The sequence below is a fragment of the Myripristis murdjan genome, chromosome 23, assembly GCF_902150065.1.
Source record: "Myripristis murdjan chromosome 23, fMyrMur1.1, whole genome shotgun sequence".
NCBI classification, from domain to species: domain Eukaryota; kingdom Metazoa; phylum Chordata; class Actinopteri; order Holocentriformes; family Holocentridae; genus Myripristis; species Myripristis murdjan.
The window spans coordinates 6,447,138-6,469,984 of NC_044002.1; the positions used below are offsets into that span (position 1 = coordinate 6,447,138).

General features: G+C 45.5%; 1 protein-coding gene across 1 annotated transcript; it reads right to left on the reverse strand.

Moving 5' to 3' along the window:
- ntn4 (netrin 4) lies at positions 1-22,313 on the reverse strand. The gene is made up of 10 exons (XM_030046018.1): positions 21,881-22,313; positions 19,812-20,356; positions 14,524-14,802; positions 9,919-10,045; positions 9,431-9,616; positions 3,575-3,788; positions 2,913-3,007; positions 2,366-2,434; positions 872-1,045; positions 1-270 (listed from the first exon to the last, which is right to left on the reverse strand). The coding sequence occupies exons 1-10, from the start codon at positions 21,945-21,947 to the stop codon at positions 131-133; spliced, it is 1,896 nt and encodes a 631-aa protein (XP_029901878.1). The 5' UTR covers positions 21,948-22,313; the 3' UTR covers positions 1-130.
- Between the last annotated feature and the right edge of the window lie 534 nt (positions 22,314-22,847).

Consider the following 22,847-nt stretch of genomic DNA (forward strand, 5'->3'; position numbering starts at 1 on the left):
CCGTTTGATCCAACCAATCCACATCCGGGAGAACAAGAGAACCCAAATCCTCGGCATTGCCTTGTTCCTCTCAGTTCCTTTCCCCCTCTCCCTCCATCTGTCTGTCCTGCAGTGTTTCTCCTCCGTCCGTCTACCAGTTGCAGTCTTTCTTGAGTAGCGTGAGCACTTTGCGCCCCAGGCTGGCTCTCCAGGGCTTGACGAAGCTTTTCATGTTGACCACAAGGCGACTCTGTTTGCGGTCTGTATGTCCCGCCACCAAGTATTCCACCCCTGAGCAAAAGGTCAAAGGTCAAACAAGGACTGTCACATGTGCAGATCGCTTCATAAAAAAACAGAGCACTTGCTAGAATCTGCTTAAAGCTATACTGGCAGATCTTATCCAGCTACCTCAACTAGGGTTATATTTGTTCGGGTCAATGTTGACCATTTATTAAAAATCAGATCTGGCACAGTCGGTGTCATCCACTTCTGATATGATGCAGTTAAATATTTACTGTGTATTCGAATGCAACATTTTCACTGAATTCCACTGAGTATGCATGAATACGTTCTTCATAGGATTTTTACTATCCAGGGCTTTTTTTTAGTGTTCCATGTAGAGTTCCAAGTGGAGTTTTTCTGGCATGAAAACTATCAAGTTGTAAACTATTGAGTATCAGTCCAAAATGTTATCTGGCATATTCAATCCAACAATATCAGTATCAGCCTTTAAAACCCTTATCAGCCATATCCCTTATCTTAGGTGTGCTGGCAGGGGATGAGATGATAATGTATTGCCTGCTGTGCATAATAATAAAGTTATACTTGACTTGACCGCTTTGTGTGTGTGTGTGTGTGAGTGAATGTGTGTGCATGTGTGTGTGTGTCTGACCTGGGTTGAGGATGGGGCAGGTGCAGCCCCGTGCAGTCCAGGACTCGGGGTAAAGGGTGACTCGACCCCGCTGGATCTTCACCTTGGTGTCCTGACTGAGCACCTTCTGAACTTTGACCTCCACCTCAGCGTGGGAGCCTTTATCATGGGCGGACAGCACCTTCACCTTTAACACTGAGGGAGCACGGTGGGGGGTTGGGGTTAATGGTTAATGTGACAAAAACTGAAATGCAAATTAGGTGTGTTTCCACCAGTTGTGCTGAAGTGAATTTACTGGCTTCCTAAACGAGGAAGTATGTGGGAAAAAAAAGCCTACAAAAAGTAAATAATCTTCCCGGAATTGATTTAGTGTTAGTTAAAGCAGCGAGTTTCAATCTTTCTCATGTTCTGGACCCCCAAGTTGACTCAACTTGGGGGTTGACTTCAATAAGCTGCAGACCCATTTGCCCCATAGGGACCTTCTAAGAGATGTTTTGGTGTACAGTATTTAAATACAAGAAACTGTCAATCCAGCATCACTGATCTGACCTTTAAATATATAATTTTAAAAAGGTCTTTTCTAGTTTTTTCTAGTAGATTAATTTTTTTTTTTTTTTTTTTGCTAATTTCTGGTAATTTCTTGTCTTTATATGTTGTTGCATTTTTTTTTATTATTTATGTTGTAGTAATTATTTTTCACTAATTTGCTAATTGCCTTTTTCCCATTTTTGTAAAAAAAAAAAAAAAAATCATGTTCAAATCAACTATTCTTCATTTTGCTGAGGACCCTGGTGTTTGAGCTGGAGAGGCTGGCCCAGCTGCCAGAATAAAATGTTGCCATTTTAAGTTTCTGCAAACCAACAAATATGTTGAAATTGCGATGTTTCTGAGCTCAATACATGTTGCATATCAGCATTTAAACTAATGGCCAATATTTCGGAGCCTGTGTCAACATCACATGACTTTCACATTTGCTAATTTAGCCACTTTCGTTTGCTTCATTATCTACCAAAACAACCTGTTTGAGGTTGGGAAAAGGCTTGTTGTAATTATTAAGGCTAGTAAAATATTCACCATCATGTTTAATGTTAGGAAAAGGTTCTTCGTCATGTTCAAGGTTAGGAAAATGTTCATCATCGTGTTTAAGGTTCTGAGGAGGTTTATTAGGGAAAGGTTAGGTTTCAACAGAACTATTTTTCATAAAGCTAAGCAGAAATTGAACCCCAAATTGAAGAAAGGTGGATAATCCTTGAGAGGCTTAATGTTAATAGTTGGAAAGGACTTTCTACCTATGAGCAAGTGAACATGACTTACTAGGACAGCCAAGCTGCAATGCATGGGAATTTATACCTTATAAATCTAACACCAAGTGAAAATATAGGGTGACAATGTGTTTCCATCACATATTTTTCTTGTGAAAAAAAGTTTCAGTGAATGTAAAAACTCCTCTTTAACACTGTCACTCATAATTTGCATCAAGGTATTTGGATGGAGAGCCGGATAATGAGTTCTTACCGTATGCATAATTCATTGTGCAGAAGAGTTTACTGTTGGCCAACACTTGCTCTTTACACTCACACTTCTCTGCAGGGGAACAAAGACATGGGCACAGATTAATATTTGCAACATGACTGATGTTGTGTGTTTGCGTGTGTGAGTGTGTGGTCTCAGATGCCTGGCGTTCTAGGAATGCAAGCACAGTGTGTATGTCCAGTGAAGAATGTGCCTATGTCAGCTGCACTTACACTTGGCGGTGGTGGTAGGGGGTCTAGAAGGGACGTTTTGGAAACTAGCCATGTGTGCTTATCCACACACACACACACACACACACACATACCGTACATCTTTGTTCTATGTCCTTGTAAGGCTCTATCAAGACTTTCATTACTTAACCATTAACGCTTAGTCACTGGACCGTGGAGGAGGATGAATAACACACACATGCATGCATGCACACACGCAAGCACAACACACACACACACACACACACACACACACACACACACACACACACACACACACACACACACATACACACACACACACAGTCTCTGTATCTCACCTGAATAGTGGAGGGCAGAGAAAAGCTCATCTGCTCTGAAGATCCTGACTGGTTCACTGGAGTTTCCCTCTAAGTTGTACAGATCTAGGTCAGAGCTGTGCGCGCGCACACACACACACACACACACACACACACACACACACACACACACACACACACACACACACACACACACACACACACACACACACACACACACACACACACACACACACACACACACACACACACACACACACACACACAGTTTAGAACACGAGGAACAGTCAGCAGTTTTAATGCAATGGGATCTGAATCATCACACTAATTACTACATCTGTAATTTAACACGCTTGATAAGATAAACAGCAGTTTTTACAACACATATCTGTACATCTGTTTGGCCTTCTGTTGACCTGGTAATGGCACTAAAATGCAGATGCTACATTCATGCTGTAAATCTATATTTTGTTTTTGTTCTTATATTTTTTTCCCTAATTTCTTGTGTTTTGCATGATTTTTTTTCATGATTATTCATTTGTTTTCATGTTGAATAGACTTTATATGTCTATAAATATCATGCACACCTTTGTCTCAGTCAGCATGCCCTGCTGCTGTTATTTTACACACTCTCATACATGATGTACAGTAATTCATATTTTCATACTTCTTGTGTCACTCACCCAAACATACAGTCTCCAGTGAAGGGGTCGCAGTCTCCTGCACAGTCACACGGACGGCAACCGTACTCATGAAAGCCCCAGTATCCCACCATGCACCTGTCGCAGTGGGCTCCGCCCACTCCTGGCTTGCAGATGCAGTTTCCATTGGACGGGTCACAGAGCGAGCCGTCAGCCAAGTGAAAGGGCATGGAGCCCAAGGGATGACAATTGCATGCTGGGAGAGAAAGAATGGAAAATTCTTCATTTATCTTTTGAGCACTGCATTATTACCAGATTGATTTTGATTTAAGGAAACAAACAAAACAAAAATTATCAGGCTCTGCAATGCATTCTACACCCTGTGCCATAAGATCAGATTCTGTGGGGAAACTGCTGCATTGCTTTACAGCACAAAAGTTCATTGCTTCATGGCAGAAAACAGAAATAGAGCATTGTATGTCCAGCAGAGATGGAGCTGAAGATCTGATGGTAAAAGAATGGAAATCTGATGGACAAATCCCTTCCAATATATTTATCCTCTCCAATAAAGATAGAAAACCTTTAACCCAAGGAGATGAAGAGGGAGAATAATACAATCTGGGCATGTTGCAACATCCTCTTTTTGATGAGAAGCGATAAAGTTTATGGGAAAATGAGGTTTTAATTTTGAGAAATGCATGGTAATAATAGCTCTGGTGTGAGCTAGAGGCTACCAGTAATCTTCACCTTTACCTCATTTGTTTATAGTAATCATCCCAAGATATCACACTTAATTTTCCAGTGATATATTGATGCTTGGAAATGCTACATGTAGCACCTTTGATCTTGGATTGCTGTCAATACAGGGCATGACGGTTGCAGCAGCTCTTCAATACATACATCTGCAGCAGGCGTGTCATACTGCCGACACGCTTTCATACGATACATGTGCACTCATTCCTCCTTTCCCCCAGTAGTTCCTTCTGCAGTCATTTTGCACACTATAATAATGCCGCAATCCACACTCGCTCCAATCAACATGTTCAGGCTTTGACACTGCCTGTTGGTTATGTTTATATAAGCTGAATTTGCTGCATTCGTGTTTGTATTCTCCTTTTCCCCCCTGCTATATCCTATTAGCATTTTCTGCTGCAGTGATCCAATTTCCCCCAGGGAAGCGTTTAAATTTCATCTGATCTTAAGCCATGTCTAAAAAAACTGACATCCTGGGTGCATTCAGGATAGACGTTCCCTCTCAACTGGTAGATCATTGACATACGCCTAATTATTTATCACATGAACCCAATAATGTTATCTTGTATGTCTCCATTTGCTGCATTTCTATATCTTGCAGCAGATGTAAGTGTATTTTGAGTTTTTGGTGTAAATGATATTAGATGCAGGCTAGGTGGCTTATGCTTTAGTGCACTGATGTTACAATTTACCTATAACACAAGTTATGTGACAGAAAAGGGAATGAATGAATATGATTTCAGACAGTAATATTCTCCAGTACCCACTATTAAGCATATGGATCTCATTATGGAGAGCGTGGTACTATTAGGGCTGTGGTGCTTTTATAGTGAGATAGACAAGGTCTTGTTGCAGGAGCATGTAATACAATGGCCCCTCTGTCATTTTCTTATCAGATTACAATCATGGCATGCACACACACACACACACATGCACGCACACACCCACGGACTTCTACAGCTTTCTCCCTCCCTCATGTCCCCTCTAATTGTGCACTGATAGTGTGTTCTTTAAACAACCTCCAGCTCAAAAACAGTGCGTGCGTGCACACTCGCATGGTGCGCACACATACACACACACACACACATTGCCACTTCTCCAGCTTCTTTTCCACTGGTTGAAAAAAAAAAAAAAAAAAAAAAAAAAAAAAAACAGCGCCGGCTGTCTTTATGGTGTTGTGAATGCTGAGACGAAGAGGTGAAAGTGACTGTCCCGGCACACCCCCATAAATCTGTCCCTGTCTGGAGGAAGGGGAGAGGAGGAGAAGGAGGGGCAGAGGACAAGGAGAAAGAAGGGAATGGTGTGTGTGTGTGTGTGTTTGTAAAGAGGAGTTCAGGGGCCGTTTTTCTGCGGTTTAATGATGCTTGAAGCTCCCCTCCTGGCAGTAAAACGACTAACTACTGTGGATGGGGAGGCCGGTCTCTCCCCTTGTCCATCAAAGTGTATCTTGGACGCACAGTGATGATGTCAAACAAGGCCCCCCCTCCTCTGTCTGAGCTCCCAGACGGATCACCGGGGGGCAACGGAGAAAAGATAAGCCTTGGCTTTCGTCTGCATTGTACAGTATCAGCAGCAGACCCATAAAGATGTCACACTCACAGACTGACAAAGACAGTGAAGAGCCAAACGCACCCACATCCACATAAAAGAATAGGATTTCACTTTCAGGCTGAAGAGATGCGACACCAGTCTAACACTTATTTGGTGTTGGTGTGTGTGTGTGCGTGCACATGCATCGAGCCCTATTCAGACTGTATTGTTTAGTCAGCAGCCTCCGCACATTAATCATTAACACCAGCTACAATGCCGCCTCAGTCACATGAAAAGCCGACACCTGTGTGATGATGAGTGTGGTGAGCATGAGTGTTTATATACCAGCGTGAGGATTTATGAGCGTTTGAAGGGGCTGAGCACACAGGGACTCGCGGGTCTGTGTGTGTACACGTTAATAAAGACACTTATCATATTAGCTTATCAGCCCCTGGGAGCTTGAACAATGGGAAAGTTATTGTGGTGCGTATGCCGGGACGTGACAGGATACCTGCCCGAACAACTGATGAGAAAACAAACTCACCACCCCCTGACACATGTGCGCGCGCACACACACACACACACCAACGCACACTGTAACTTTCCTCTCTTTAAGTGTTTTCGGTGCATGAGCCTCGCGTGAAGTGTTTTCTTTCGAGGGCCCCTCCACTCCCGGAATGAAAAAAATGCTCCTCACGACGGAGGGAAATTCCTCCATTGTCAGCGAGCGGCTACAGCGGGATTTCACAACCTCACACACGCACACACACACACACACACCCTCCCACCCCCACCCTGTCATCCATCTATGGGCTCTCCGAGCACACTCTCGCTCCTTTTTTCTGTCAATCAGCCGTCAGCCTGGATCATTAGCCCACAGGTCGCCACGGTTACCCGCCGTGCAAACAGGTGAGCGCGGCTTCAGGCGCACGCCGGCGTGCAAGAGATGACATTGCACTGATTGTGCAGTTCAGCCCGAATGTTTTTAAACGGTCTGGCGAAATCTGACAGTTGTTTTGAGCTCACAGGGACGTGCACGGGTGTGAATGCATGTTTACGCGCACGCACGCACACACACACACACACGTGCTATATCAGAGGCCGGCATACCTGTAGGGCTGAGCTCACTGGGTCAAATCTGACAGATGGTCTAAGGGAGAATGTAGCCACTGCTCTGTGTTTATGGATGACTATCTCGTGTTTACTTAAGACTCGTCTAGTCACTGGAGGGTAGCAGCGCAATCTACCCATCCACACGCGTGCACACACACGCACACACACACACGCAGAGAGAGGACCCTCACACATTTACCACGACCAATGATTACCCTGAAGCTTCTTGGGCTCTGAGTCACAAGCAAAGAATGGCAAAACAAGTGAAGATGGACAATAAGGAACTGTGTGGGTGTGTTTGTGTGTGTGTTAGTGTGTGTGTGTGTGTGTGTGTGTGTGGAGCAGGGTGAGCTTTGACTCAAGCCGTAGGTATGCCGCCGTCTGATGATTAACTATGGCGTAAGGCTTGGATGGAGCGTAGGCAATCTGCATCTCTCTCTCTCTCTCACACACACACACACACACACATGCACACACACAGAGTCCTTAAAAGCACCAGGTGCCCATCAGGAATCAGTGTTACCCAGCACGTCCCGGCTTGTGATCCCAGTCATCAACATTCTTGACGAGAGCGGGACTCGGTGCCAGTGCGGTGTGTCTGAGGTTAAGGCTGCCATTCCCAGGCGGCGCTCTGCGTGCACCTGGATGACGAATCATGTTTCCCCTTGACGATCCTGTCACACTACACTTCATTACAGTGTGTACTACATGCTGATTGTGGCTTCAGGGTGTCAATTTGCAAAGCCTCTCTTAGCATACCAAAAATCGTCCTGTTTTGTGCCATAAAGTGATTCCAGCACATTCCCCGCCCTAATCTGACCTCATAATCACACGAATAACATGAATATTTTCTTATGGATGGTCTCCTTTGTACAGAGTAGTATTCACATCTTGAAATGAATGTGTTGATGAGTTACTGATGTAAAATTGATGTTCACCTTTGAAAATAGACTTACTGAAGATGAAGTACAGCAAATACTACACCTTGTCATACTCAAGTGATGCCTGTGCACTGCAAAAACTCTAAATCTTGCCTTATTTCAACTCAAAATGTCTTATTTCTAGTCAAAATATTTCATTGCACTTAAAATAAGACATGATCACCTCAGAAGCTGAGGCGGATCTACGGGTGGGCCTGGATGGGCGTAGGCCCACCCAGATTGACAGCTTGCCCACCCTATCAGATTCAAGACCAAAAAATAACTAACTAAATAAATAAATGTTTTAATGTCCTTTTTCCAACGTGTATTTTATGCTCGTTTACAACCTCTCGGCTCGTTTACAGAGAGGTTTTTCTTTCTTTCATCATATCATTTTATACATGTCTATCTAAAAAAATAAACAAAATGAAATAAAAGGCCCATCCAGAATTTTTTAGGCCCACCCATTAGCCATGTTCTGTATCCGCCACTGCTCAGAAGTAACTTGTTTTTAGACAATTTTAGACAATTAGACAAAATTTGCTTGTTTCATTGGCAAAATCTGCCAGTGGAAGAAGTGAAAATTCACTTGAAACGAGTGAAAACTGTCTAAAAACAAGTTACTTCCGAGGTGATCATGTCTTATTTTAAGTGTGATGAGACATTTTGACTTGAAATAAGACATTTTGACTTGAAATAAGACAAATATTCTTGGTAAGATTTTGAGTTTTTGCAGTGTGTGTGTCATGTTAAAAACAAATTCCAAGTGTTGCAAAACAATGTTATTCGGTACCTGTTAAATGCACCCCCCCGTACTCATATTGGCAGGGAAGAGTTTGCAAGAGCTGGTCTACTTCCTGTTCACCTAAGAGTGGAACAACAAAAGCTAAACCATATGTTTAGCATTGTAAATGGGCAGGCTCCCAAATATTTATGCTCTGGTGTTACCATGGTCCACACACACCATGGTCATAACACGAGGGCCAGTATCCGCTCCTGTGTTGTCCCCAGAGTGTGTAATAATGCAGTTAAAAATTCTTTTTTCTACACTGGGATCATGGCATGGAATTGTCTGCCTACTGCCATAAGACTCCTAACATCTAGAGAAATTTTTAAAAGGCAGGTCAAGCAGCTTTTATGGAAGAAGGTGAATGTGCCTTGATTCTAGATAGTTTTTCTGCTTTTTAATTGTTTTATTTGTGTATTTGTTTTATTGGGATGTCTTCTGTTCCCACCTATTTTTGTATGACCTCTGTCTTGACTTTGTCTGTTTCTTGTCTATTTTGTTTCTTGTATGTAACACCAAGGACCATGCTGGAAATAAGTTTTGTACTTTTGCATGTCATCCGATGGATTGCTGTTTTATTCGTCTTAATCCATAAATAAATCTATCTATCTATCTATTTGCCATTTCTCATCACTGTTAAATGCTACATTTTGCTACTAACAATCTTCAGTGGCCATGTATCATGATGCAGATACAAGATGATGGACAGCATGTTTGAGGAGATGTGTGTGTGTGTGTGTGTGTGTGTGTGTGTGTGTGTGTGTGTGAGAGAGAGAGAGTGTGTGTGTGTCTCACGTTTGCAGGAGTCCGGGGCAGTGTGTGGCCGGTGGGGGTCTCTGTAGAAGCCGGCCTTACAGCTCTGACACTGCTGCCCGTCGGTGTTGTGCAGACAGTCACACACACCTCCGCTGCGCTGGCCCGACTCGCGCCACACCGTCCAATCAAAACGGCAGCTCTGAGCGTGTCCGTTACATTTGCACTCTGGAACGCGAGGGAGAGGCCGTGAGTAGGTTTTGACCTCTTTAACCCCAAAATCAGATGTGGTCCAGTCAGTGTCATCCACCTCTGTTCTGATGGGTATTATGACTGATAACTACTGTAGAATTCATCATAACTGCACTGCTGGTTTATGGGAAGCTATGAACTGACTCTTTGATTAGATTTTCTACAGCTATGCATGAGCATGAGCCTTGGTCATCAGTGTCATGGCTCTGACTCATCAGGGAAATTACTATCAATATAGTGTGTGTGTGTGTGTGTGTGTGTGTGTGTGTGCAACTCACTCCGACATTCGTGCGGCGCTCCTGTCAGTCCATCAGCGGGCTGCCAGGGCCGGTCGTTGTAGAGTGCAGCACAGTGCTCGCAGTGATCACCTGCAGTGTTGTGTCGACACACACACTTCCCATGGACCTGACAGAGAGAGAGAGAGAGAGAGAGAGAGTGACAGAGAGGGAGAGAAAGAGAGAGCTCATTAGCGATATGTGAATGATAGATGGAGGTAGAGATGGAGGGATGCGAGGAACAAAGAGGTCAGTGTGATGAGAGAAAAGTTTCCCACGTGAGAGCAAGCCCGTTGGGGGTCAGGACTCCCCTCTTTCGCCGTTTCTTCCTCGGAGCGTCTCTTTTTACTTTCTATATTTTCTCTCTTTCTTTCCCTTTATTATTCCTACATTAAATCTCTCTCTATTTCTTCCTTTGTTTCTCTCTCTCTATATATATCTTTGTTGTTCTTCTCTCTCACTTTGTCTTTCTTGTTCTGTTTCCTCTCTCTCTCTCTGTCACTCTCTCTCTCTTTCGCTCTCTTTCTCTCTGTCTCTCACTCCTGGAATTACTGAATGGAGTTTGATTGTTTGGCTTCATTACTGGAAACAAGAACGGGCCTCTAGTCTCAAAAGGATGTGTGTGTGTTTCCGAGTGTGTGTGTGAAAAGTGGAAATATGCAGCACTGTGAGCACAATAACAATCTCCTTGTCATTCCTGCGAGTTGGAATGCCATGCATGCTGGGTAATGATGGAGGGAGGGGGGGGGGGGTGACAAGGCATCTGAGGAAGCTCTTTATCTGCGTTACGCTGTGCCACTGTAATGTAGGACACACACACACACACACACACACAATAATTATAGATGTAGACACACTGATTGGCACAGACGCTCACAGGCAAACATAGAGAAGGTAAGAACCCATACTCCCTGCACACACACACACACACACACACACACACACACGCACAGAAAATAATTACAAATGCATGCACACATACACCAATGGCTGCATTTGTTTCCCACGGTTCACACACACACACACACACCCACACACACAGTGATACTGTATAGAATTAAAGACATGCACACACTATAGGAACAGAGCTCACTAAAGTCAACTAACCTGACTCCTCTGTCCTCTGCCTGAACTGACCTCGGATCAGTCCTGTGCTGCACACACACACACGCACACACACACACACACATCCACACATGACTGATTTTACACACATCACACACCATTTCAATCAGACTAATAGGGGGACCAATTGTATAAATGAGAGGTCAAGGCAAATAGGAGGTAGGAGAGCTAATGAAAGACGCTGAAAAATAATGAAGTAATTAATGACTGCTTGCTGGAAAGTGGAGTGGAAAGAGGGGAGCGCTGATGGAAAAGGTGGAGAAAAAAAAAAAAAAAAGAAGGACGGAAGGAAGAGAAGAGGGGAAACGGCTAAAAGTGCTTGGCCCGGCTCCAGGCAGCTGGTATTTCAACCCATTTCACATGTTTACCATACCGTGATACGGGACAATTAACGCATGTACACACTGAGGCCTGCACACACGGAGGCATGGAAACTCAGAAACACACACACGGGCGGGCACATGGAGGCACCGCGCCTCCAACGATACGGGGCTCCGAGGGCCCACACCAGTATCAGCAGGTTGCATGTCCAGGAATAGAGCCGCGTTCGGGTGTTCGTGCTTTGAACTGTATTCTTAGCAGAGTGGAAAAGCCTCTGGAACAGCATTCCCCGGCGAACGATCTGGGAAACCAAACAGCACGGAGCTCCAACGTTCCTCTCCTCTTTTTGTTGGATCAAATCAAAGCGGTGGGAATACTTCCTATTTTCTCTCCAGAACCTGAGAGGATGGGAACTATTTATGTTGGAAAAACATTCAGGAGACGGAGGGCTAATGGGATAATGTCTTTGGGAGAGGCTGAATCGATGCATTGGCAACATGCGCGTCATGCCAATAAAGCATGAACTGAGACTGAAATTGAATAAAAGATAGAGGAGGAGGGAGGAAAAAATGTGAGGGAGGGAGAGAAAGCGGCATAAGAGGAGAGGAGGATTAGAGAAGAGACAAATAGGAGAGAGGAAAATAGAGAGAGAAAACTCAACTACACAACATCAATAAACACACACACACACACACACACACACACATGCTTGACTAATTGCAACAAATGCTCCAGTAGCTGGCTATGAACGTCATTATATGTGTGTGTGTGTGTGTGTGTGTGTGTGTGTGTGTGTGTGTGTGTGTGTGTGTGTGTGTGTGTTGGTAGTTGTTGATGGGAATGCCGGCTTTGTGTCCAACTAACAGACAGTGTAATCACCCTGCACCACAAAACCCCATGTGGGGGACAGGACCACAAAACAACAACAATGAATACACACACACACACGCACATGCACACACACACACACACACACACACACCTTCATCCCTGCTCACGCTGTCTGGGCAGTAATGACTCTACCTATCAAGGCCACTTTCACCACTGATTACTGCAGTGGAGCTGAAACGAGAGCTTCCGTCCTCCACACACACACACACACACACACACACACACACACACACACATACCAACCAATGCATACTGCATGCATACTGTGTGTGTGTAGGTACATATACATGTGGGCTTGGTGCTCTCTCTCTCTCGCTCTCTCTCCCTCTCCCCTTCCCTCTCACACACCCACCAACACACATGCACACGCACACACACACACACACACACACACACACACCCCTCCCTGTCTGAGTGATCAGTAATCTCTGCCCTCATCTCTGCTTGTTTGGGTTTGCCAGATATGGCGGCTCTGGGTCGAAACAGACACACAAAACCAACTGCTGATAGGGGGGGGGGAAGCACTTATATAACCTCTGTCTGTTTGCCTCGTCTCGCTGCGTGTTTACCGAACACTCCCGCATGGCACACGGCACACCAACGCTCCCCTGACCTGAGGTAATGTTGTGAGGACAGTTAAGAAGGATTTACTGTTCTTACTGGAAGTCCTGACTCCAGTGAGACGGATACCCGAGGCCGATATCCCTGCCCACCTCCGGCGTGATGGAGGTGATGCAGCTTGTGTGGCTGCACGTTTACCGTGGAACAGATCAGGCACCGCACTGAATTAATTGGAATTGATCCTAATGAGACCATTTGATCTGATTCCACGCGGGAATGAATGAGCATGGTTCATTATTATTATTATTATCCTGGATTTCAGGGGAGAATTTCGTGTCTCATGATGGTCTAAATGCTCTTTTAGAGGCTTTTCCACTGTGAAAAGAACAGAATTCTGGGGGAGACTCTCGTTCTTGTGCATTTTTGGGGATTATTCAACAAAAAGCGATTCAAAATATGAGCTCAATATCAGTTGCTTCAATCCCAAAATACTGGCACTGGCATGAGCCAATTGGTCAAGCCCTCTCCTTGACATCCTGTTTAGCTGTGTGTTTATAGCTGCATTGTTCAGTGTTTGTTTCTAGGGCTTATGTCACATATGAGTATTATTTATTGGAATAACAGTTGCATTCTCCTTCACACATGATAATGCACTCTAGTTAATCAACATTCAGCTGATATTGGTATCAGCTGTGAAATCTGAATGAACCTCTCTCATATCTTATGTCTACAATAAATATGTAATCAATCAAACGGCTTCATATCAGAGGTGAACGACTGTCTAATATCTGGTTTTTTGATAAAGGCCGAATTATATCAGTCTTGTCTCTGCTGTTTATCTGCCTAAATGTCTTTGCTTATGTGTTGTGAGGAAACTCCTTGTTGACTCTCACTTTCCCTGTGTTGTTGGGCTTCGCTGATTGCAGAAGAATAGGCGCTGGGCTTCAAAGGCGTCCAGCGGAACTGTTTGTGGAGATGCCCGAGATAGGAGCGGCGGTCTGAAAGGCTCTCTGTCGATCTCGAAGGAAAACCCTGAAACAGTCTTGTCTGTTCACACCTTTATCATCACACGTGCGCGCACACACACACGCACACACACATACGTCAACACTGTCATTAGCCCTGTCCGTTGAATCAATATCGACATCTCTTGGGTTTCCTCCTATAAGGGGAAAAGTGGTTCTTTATCAGCCCAGACAAGGCCAGACGACCAGAGGAAGTGGGAGAGAGAGGTCCCCCCTCCCGCTTTCATTAAGCCGTCTGCCAACATACACACACACACACACACACAAGAGACAGACAGGCACACACAGACACAAGTGCGGTGGAAAAACAATCCATCTTAGCAAGTCATTCAGTCTGGTATCAAGGCTGAAAATCTTGTTTTCCTTTAAATAAGTGAAACGATCTGCTAATGGGGTGAGATAATGTCACTTATTTCCACTGCAGTTTCACCTGTTCAGAGGAATTCCTGGAAACAAGTGTCAATACAGCAAATGTCTAATGTCTCTTGATTCGATCCTTGAAACAAGGTGATTTGCACTGGGAATAAGTCAAATAATCTCAGATTCACTGACTTGTTTTCAAGAAAAGATTTCAAGACACACTGTTAAACTAAACAACTTGTTAAGCAGACTATTTATTCAGCACACACATGCACTCTCACACATATAATTAACACACTGATAAACACAAAACTCACTCCCTTACCACGTGGTTGGTCCTGTCTCTGACGGGACGGTACCCCGGTGCGGGGACACACTGCTCGGCATGTCCATTGCAGAAGCAGCTTCCCTTGACTATGAGGTCATAGATGGCGAAGTGGCGGGTAGGAGGGGCATCATTTGCGGAGGCGGGGTCTTTGGCCTGGCAGGGACACGACTGGTGCTTGAGCAGGCGAATGCGGATGTTGGTCACCCTCAGCTGCTGCTGGGCCTCCACCCCGAACGGGTCCAGGGACTCCCACTGGGGGAGGGCACGGTAGATCACCTGTCAGTCACACATCCAGAGAGAGATTTGTCGTCATCAGTTGCTGCGCTTGATTCACTTTCCCTACAGCCCTTTTTCACAGCAGTCATTTTGACATGAAGCAGCAAGTAGACGCTGGCGTTACCAATGACATTAACGAAGGCTGTGCTCCATTTAGCGTCACTGGAAAGACTCTGCTCCACTGAAATGGAACGGAAAATTAATAAATTTCATTAGTAACACCTGTGTTATTAATACTAACGCTGTGAAAAAGGTCGAAATCTACAAGGATTCCTGGTTGAGCCGGAATATCTGAGATGAGTGGAGTCACTTCAAACAGCGAACAACAAAAATAGCAACCCATAACCTGCAAACACTGCTCAGTGACAAAACGTATCAAAAGAAACATTCAAAGTTCATTTACGTGACCTACATGGCCTCACTTGGTGATTAGGTTCAACAAGTTGTATGGTTTATGTTCTGAATATGCTGCAGATCTCGTAAAAAAGCCATGCCTATATTAACAATGAATAATTTACTGGGGTGCAGAGTGTTAATCTGGACATGAATCTCAGAATGGGTGAAGTTATAGTCTCCATTATAACAACAATGGCAGGCCGAGATAAACTACCTTCAGTGGCAGTGATGCTCCTCTTGTTCGCCCATCTGTCATTTTTTACGATGGGTTTGTTTTGCCAGCATTAGTGGCCTTGCCCCCGCCCATCAGTGTCCAGCCAGTACGTAACCGGGAGGGGACCAGACATCCTAACAAGCGTGCCCTCCCTCCCTCTGCCTCTCTCCCCCTCTCTCTCTCTCTCTTTCTCCCTCTCACTCTCTCTTTACCCTGGCTGGACTCTGGACATCCTTCAAATCGAAGATCCCTTTATATCCCTGCCCTTGCTGCTGCCATCGCCATGGCTACTGCTGCCACTAGCAACCAACATACACCACTGCTGTTGTTGGGGTGAAAAAAGTTGGTTGCTGCCCCAACTCTCACTGTGAAAGAAGTGTGTGTTTTTGCACTGTGTCTTTTCGCCAAAGTGTGCACGATTGTAGGGAGTGTGTATCAATGACTGGCTGTCATTGATATAATTGGGCGTGTGTGTGTGTGTGTGTGTGTATGTGTGTGTGAGTGAATGTGCATGTGTGTTTTTTGCAATTTGGGGGGGGGGGACATACAAGCTGAGCCCACATGCTGCTCCCTCATTGGCTAGATGACTGGCTGGGAGTGTGATGGGAGGAGCACTATTAATTTCCCTGTTGTTGGAAAAGGTCACGGGGTCACGGCATTGTGGTTCGCAATTAAGAGAACACGACAAATAGGACGAGGGGCGCCGGTCCGCGGGAGAGCACGGAGAGCAGGGCCAGACAAAGAGTGGGACGGAGATGCAGCTCCACATAACTCAGGCCTGGACAAAAGGCCTGCGACAGCCCGGCGGCACCACAGCAACACCAGCACACACACACACACACACACACACACACACACTGGCATGCACGCACGCATACGTAGATATGCACACAAACTCACATTAGTGTTGTGCATTCCTTTACACGACAAAAATTCCACGAGAATGGCTTCATTCCCTTCATGGTATAAGGAAACATAATATCAGCTAATGCAAATATGCTGATGACACCCATCTTTTGGTTTCCGTGTCAATCAAAAAAATTTGTGGCTCTCAAAGCCGAGTCCAGGGATGCCCGAGGGCACTTGAGCAGGTCCAGGGGAGTCCCCAGTAAAACAAGGAATAGATTTATTTCACCCACAATGCATTCATCTAAAATAATCACAATTAGAGGATGTTTAAAGGGCCATTATGTAAAATTCTTAAGGGCTTATTGAAGTGAGGACTGTGCCTGCGCCTAAACCTTCAGTAATTTTGCGTCCTTTAATTGTAAACTCTTCCACTTTCACCAGTATTATCTTTGTGAGACAACAAAGAGTCAAAACAGAGTTACTGCCTTGGACATCGAATATCGACAAGAAATTTTAGCTTATTTTTCCAACTTCAAAATCATGTTACATGTTACATGTTTCATGTGGTGGCAGGTTGACCATTGGGTATTTGTCCATGGGTAATCTCTCTTCCTGTTTCAGGCTGAAAAATAATGTAAGTCTGGCTTTAACGGCGCTAATTCCATCAAAGCGCTGTGGACTGTAATCTGGTAAATAGGCACAATGGGCTTTAATGGAAGAAGAAAGAGAGAGAGAGAGCGAGATGGAAGCAGAGTGGGGGATGGGTGTCTAGCCAAAAGTACCAACATCTATCAGAACAACGGCACTTCCTTCCCAACAGACAGCCGGAGAACTGACTCAGATATCTGTTTATCTGGAAGGGCACGGGATGAGTGTGCATGCTTGAGGAACTGTGCAAATGAGTGAGAAAAAGTGTGTGTGTGTGTGTGTGTGTGTGTGTGTGTGTGTGTGTGTGTGTGTAGGCTGGTCTGCCTTACTCTCTTCCCCAAGGAGGTCAGTCTCTATAACAAACACTCACATTCTTCCAGCCCAGCTGACCTCATAAATAAGACACGGAGCCCTGCATGCTCCTACACACACACACACACACACACACACACACACTACCTTTTCCCCACATTCACTACAGGTGAACAGGCAAGGCTTTCAGCGCAAGAGATGACATGCTTTCATGTTTGCTAGAGAAAAAAAAAGAGAGAGAGCGAGGCAGAAAGCTGAGAATACCTGCTCCCTGTAATCGCTCCGAGCTACGACCCCTCCCCACCCTCCCTCCCCTGCCACTCCCAACCACCACCACCACCACCGCCACCTCACTCCCATCCATCATGGCTCACACCTACCTTACACACATGCAATCCAACATGCTTTGATACACTGAAAAACACACATAAAACACTTAGCGTCGTCAACCCAACAGCGACGCAGGTGATTCCACATGTGCATGCTTGCAAACTGTAAATCTGCCAGTCACGATGCTTTATCTTTAGCCTTATCTCTGTTTATTCAATTTACCTCAATATTCTAAAACAGTTTGTTGTTATAACTGTGTTTTTATTATCTGAAGCCTTTGCTGTTTATCTAATTCAGATATATAGCGGCGGGAATTCCCACCTAGTAAATCATAGCAATTACTATCAAACTGATCTCTTTATATGAGGATGGTGTTTTTTGGCATAAATTAATGCTTTTCTGACAACATAATTGATTCTCATTTCTACTGATGGTTGTTTGACTTATTATGATCATTAACTGGAGGCCATAGTTTACCCAACTTTTTACCTGCCACTACATCACTGATTTGAATATTATGTTTATCTTGTGTATCTTACTGCTGTCGCAACCCAGTTTCACCATAATGATCATTAAGATTTCACCTCGTCCAGTCACACACACATCCTTCGTGTTTGTGTGCGCATCTTGATTTCATATGGGAATGAACCCAGAGGAACCCTCACACACAATGTGCAGTGCGTGACATGTCTTGCTGTCATCATGCGCACAGGCCACAGACAGTTTAAACTAGCAGCATTAAGGGCCATGCACAATCAGGAGATAAATATACAGCGATGAGCGGAAAAAGGCGTGAACGTCTGAGCAGCAGCAGCTGCACCGGCTCTGTCAGAGAACAGCTTGACCTCTCTTGACTTCAGGGTCATCGGTTAAGGGGTTAGAGGGCAAAGGTCTCACTGCTAGCACAGGTGGCTGAGTCGAACGGAAGCCGACATGCAGAGCACAGAGGGAGAGGCAGAGATGAAAACAAGTTCATATTTCCATACTTATTTGCACAAAATGTTGAGAAGAAATCATGCAAGAAATGCACAATAAAGCAACCTCTGCCTCTCTGCCTGCGTTTCACACATGCGCACGTGCATACCTTGGGTTTTCCCTACATACTAAAGAGACGCAGACCATGAGCACAGAATGAGATTTATGGTGCAGTGGCAAGTCCATAAATGCTGTCAGGATTACTTGGAGGAAATCATAGCAGGGAGAGCCCTTACAGCACGGCATTAAGTAAAACACATTTCACATGATATCACTGCAGGGAGCCCACAGTGCTGCTCGGCCCGGCACAGCTCGGCACGCGCCACGGCACACATCTGCAGCGCAGCTCCTGACGCACACTGCTTCAATTAAACATCAATGGGCAGCAGGAAGCCCTCTCGTGCTACAGTCAAAGAAGCCCTACACACATGCACTCATGTGCATACACATACACAAAGAGCAACCCCCACCTGGCTGCTCTCTGCTTCCAGTCTGCTCACTGTGTTTAGCACACCACATGACTTTTGCATGTTGCATGGTTTTATGTGCAAACCAGAACAGGACGTGTTGTAATAGCAGGGGTGCCAAGAACCACTTGATTTTATTATTATTGCTGTTGTTGTTGTTGTTGTTGTTGCTAAGCAGTAGTGTAGAGAAAGGTAAGCAGCCTTGTAAAAAGAAAGTCTCAATCGCCTATGAGACGTTTTCACTGCAAATGTGCATCTATTCTTCTGGTAGCCTGGGCTTGTAAACGCACACTGACATGCACACATACACACACACACACACACAGGTCTCCTTACACCCTGGCCAATCAGACTGTATTCAAATTGAGGAGAACTGCATCAAATCCAGGCATAAATGCAGCTGGAACCCGCTGAAGATCCAACCACCCAAACCATCTTTGGAAGTGATCCGAGGTGCATTTGGCCAAATTGAAAACAAGTGTAAACGTAATGCATCCCCAATCCACATATGGCGATTATATGAACGGAAATTATCTCAAGTGCACAGACCCAATCAGGAAGAACAAACAAGCCAAACAGGTGGCAGGCAGCTTGGACACATTTATCAAAAAATGCATTGCCTTGAATGGGCAAGTGTGTGATGAAGTGTTCATGGTCAGTTTTGAAGAATGTAAGAGAAAGAGAAGTTTAATTTCAGTGGGTAAACCCAAGATGAATCTGAATGTCAGGTGTAAATGCAATTCAGCTAAATCATATTGAGAGACATGTTAATGCCAGGTGGAAAGGAAGGCTCCTTTAACATGCAGCTCTCTCCTCACCTCTCCACGGATGCAGGGATAGGCCCCGGAATATTTGGAGGTACAAGACGCTCCATCATGGCCTGCGCCCACCTTTCCCTCCTCTAGACCAAAGGTGGCGCTGCAGTTGCTGGCATAATACTGCAGCGTCTTCCACGTTCGCCCGAAGTCCTGCGAGCGCTCCAGTGTCATGACGGCGGGCCGGGGAGAGCGGAAGACCACGATGAGGTGTGTGAAGTAGAACTCGGCCTCCAGGTCCAGCTGCACGATCTCGGACTCGACCCCTTCGGCTGACTGCCACCAGGTGTTGGGGTGGCGGAAGGACGAGTCCGCCATGGCGCCGGCCAGGTGGGCCAGCAGGGGCAGACCGGCGTTGCACTTGGAGCACTTGGTGGCACTGCAGGCCTGGGGGTCGGGGTAGGAGCAGTAAAGCTCGGTGCCGTTGTTGCCACAGACGGTTTGGGTGAGGACCCGGCGGCCCAGAGCCAGGTTGCCCATGCGGGGGTTACAGGCCCGGCTCTCACAGCGAGGGGCCACCCCTGCACGAAACACCTCCACCGACAGACCTGCATAGACAGACACACAGAGAGAAATTTGGCAGCTATACCTTAACTTAGGTTTTCAAACATTCTCATGCTCCAGAACTCTACACTGGCTTTGATTAGGCCACAGAACCCCACTGAAATGACTTTACCATACATGAAGAGATATTTTTGGTTTGTGTTAATTGTTTAGATGCCATATTCCAACACTGACAAATAGAGTCAAGGCGGTGAGATTAAAACAATACTAAAATAACCTCTAATACAGTTTTTTTGTACTGTAACAACTTCATTTTCTTGAGGACCGACTAAAAGCTGCTCAAGGACCCTTGGTTGTCCCCAGACCCCACTTGAAAACCACTGTCTTAGTTTACTTAACTCCAAATTCGATCTTGTAATATGGAAACCATCTCTAAACAGTCATATCAGAGGAACATTCAGGACCAATGTCCCCTGCAAAGTGATAGTTTGGTGACCTATGTCTAATAATTTATCACACCAACCAAATAATAACATCTTGACAGTCATAGGTTATTGCTCCGTTGCTCCATAAATGTAATCTCTCTGCATGAGCAGGTTTGGAGGTTTTGGTAGCCCAGTATATTTAGGAGTTTGCCCACATCTTAGTGAACTGACACCCCTGAGTGTGAGTAATGGAGAGTGTGTGAGTGAGCGGACGGGGGAGGATCAGAGTGACTCAGTGTGTGCACACAAGTCAAGTGATTTAGCTCGATCGGAAACATTATGCAAACAGGATAATAGAGGCATTGTGCACCTGCTTGCCACCGACAGCTGTAGGCATGGACTCTGACACAGATAAAAGTTTAGCAGCTGGGAGGATGAGCGGCACGCACACGCCTTCCAGACGTTTTATGACCCCCCCCGGGGGCAGACTGACACCCTCTAAGAGTCCAGAGAGAGAGGATTTATTTATCCTATCAGGGATCCTCTGAACACACTGGACTTCATAAGAGGAAACCCCATCTGTGAACATTTTGTGTCAGATTTGAGTTCATACAGAATTACATAACAGTCTCAATTGTAGGAGGAGAGGTCAGTGGGAAGAGTGAAACCTAGCAGAGTTAGTGCTCTCCAGTCTCTCACTGTGCTAAACTGTACAGAGTGGGTTTGCTGAGGAGCCCACATCAGATCAAGGATCCCCCAGGTCCCCGCTTTGAGCAGCACTGACCTAAATGTGTGCATTCCCCCCCTCCACAGCAAACCTCCATCCACATCAGTGGCAAGTGAACAACAATGGGGCTCAGACACAATGCTCATTGTTCTGCTCCTCTTTGGCTTTAATGTGTTAAGTGGAACAAAAATGATTTAATGTATTATTCAAAGACAAACTTGTAGCATTAATATTTAAGGGGCTCGCATCTCGCCATGCCTCCGGACAAATCAAGCGGCCCGGGCTCCTTGTGCTCTGCTGCACTTGTCCCTGACATCGGAAGCACTACATTGTTGCACCAGCGGCAATAACAGTGACAATAGGATGTTTATGCATGATCGCATGTGAGTTACACAGCCTCCGAACCCCCCACTAACCTGCATCTGACAGCACGGCCATAGCGATCACAGCCAGAACCAGCATAGCTTCCTGATTGCGATTCATTAAAAAAATAATAAATAAATAAAAAACACAAGTGGGAGAAATAAATGGTAATCCGCTGGAGTTATTCAAGCGGATCGGGCAGATGCATCCACGATGGCAAAGACAAGTGCGCAGGTTCAAATCCACTGAGGGCTTTCTCTTTCAAAACCGAGCTGCGATCCAAGCCAATAACTCAATCCGGGGCCAGGAGAAAGCGATCCTCCAGCTAGTGTGTGATCTCAGACAACCAAGGGGGGAAAAAAACACCAATCCGGTCCAGCTCAGGGTCAGTCCAGCTCGTCTCCGTCGGGACCTGCAGCCTGTTTTTATTTCCCTACAGTGGCGTTTGCTTGCTCTGCCCCGCAGATCTATTTCTAAGGAGCGCAGGGAGAGTGACAGCGCTCCACAGCTCCGCCTCTCCTCCACATTTTTCTCTGACTTAAAGGAACATTCCAGATAGCGCGGAGCTGGCATGGAGCTCACATCCTCTCAGCCCGGCCAGCGGTTTCCAACCTGCGACCCAAGGTCCTCCAGGAGGGCCGGAGACGGGCTGCCAGAGGGTCCCTGGCAAATGAGGCATAATTTGGCTTCACTGTTTAATTCACAAGAAATTATTCCAGTTACAGGATGAATAAGAGTGACTTGACTCGAGTTTTCAGTCTGCCCACTTACACCAAAAAAATCAGCTTCTCAACTGGGGGTGTCTGGGAAGAATCATGCATCTAATCTGGGGGTCCTTGTTATGAAAAAGTTTGGTAACCACTGTCACAGACCAGTGGAGCTGGAATGAAAAGCCTTTTTTTCCTAACACAGACAGTAAAAGAGTGCTTGCATCCAAATTTTTGACTAATTGGCTTTGGATGGGGTGGACAAAGTGAGTGTGGGTGAGTTACTGATGCACTTCAAATTACACAGCGTGGT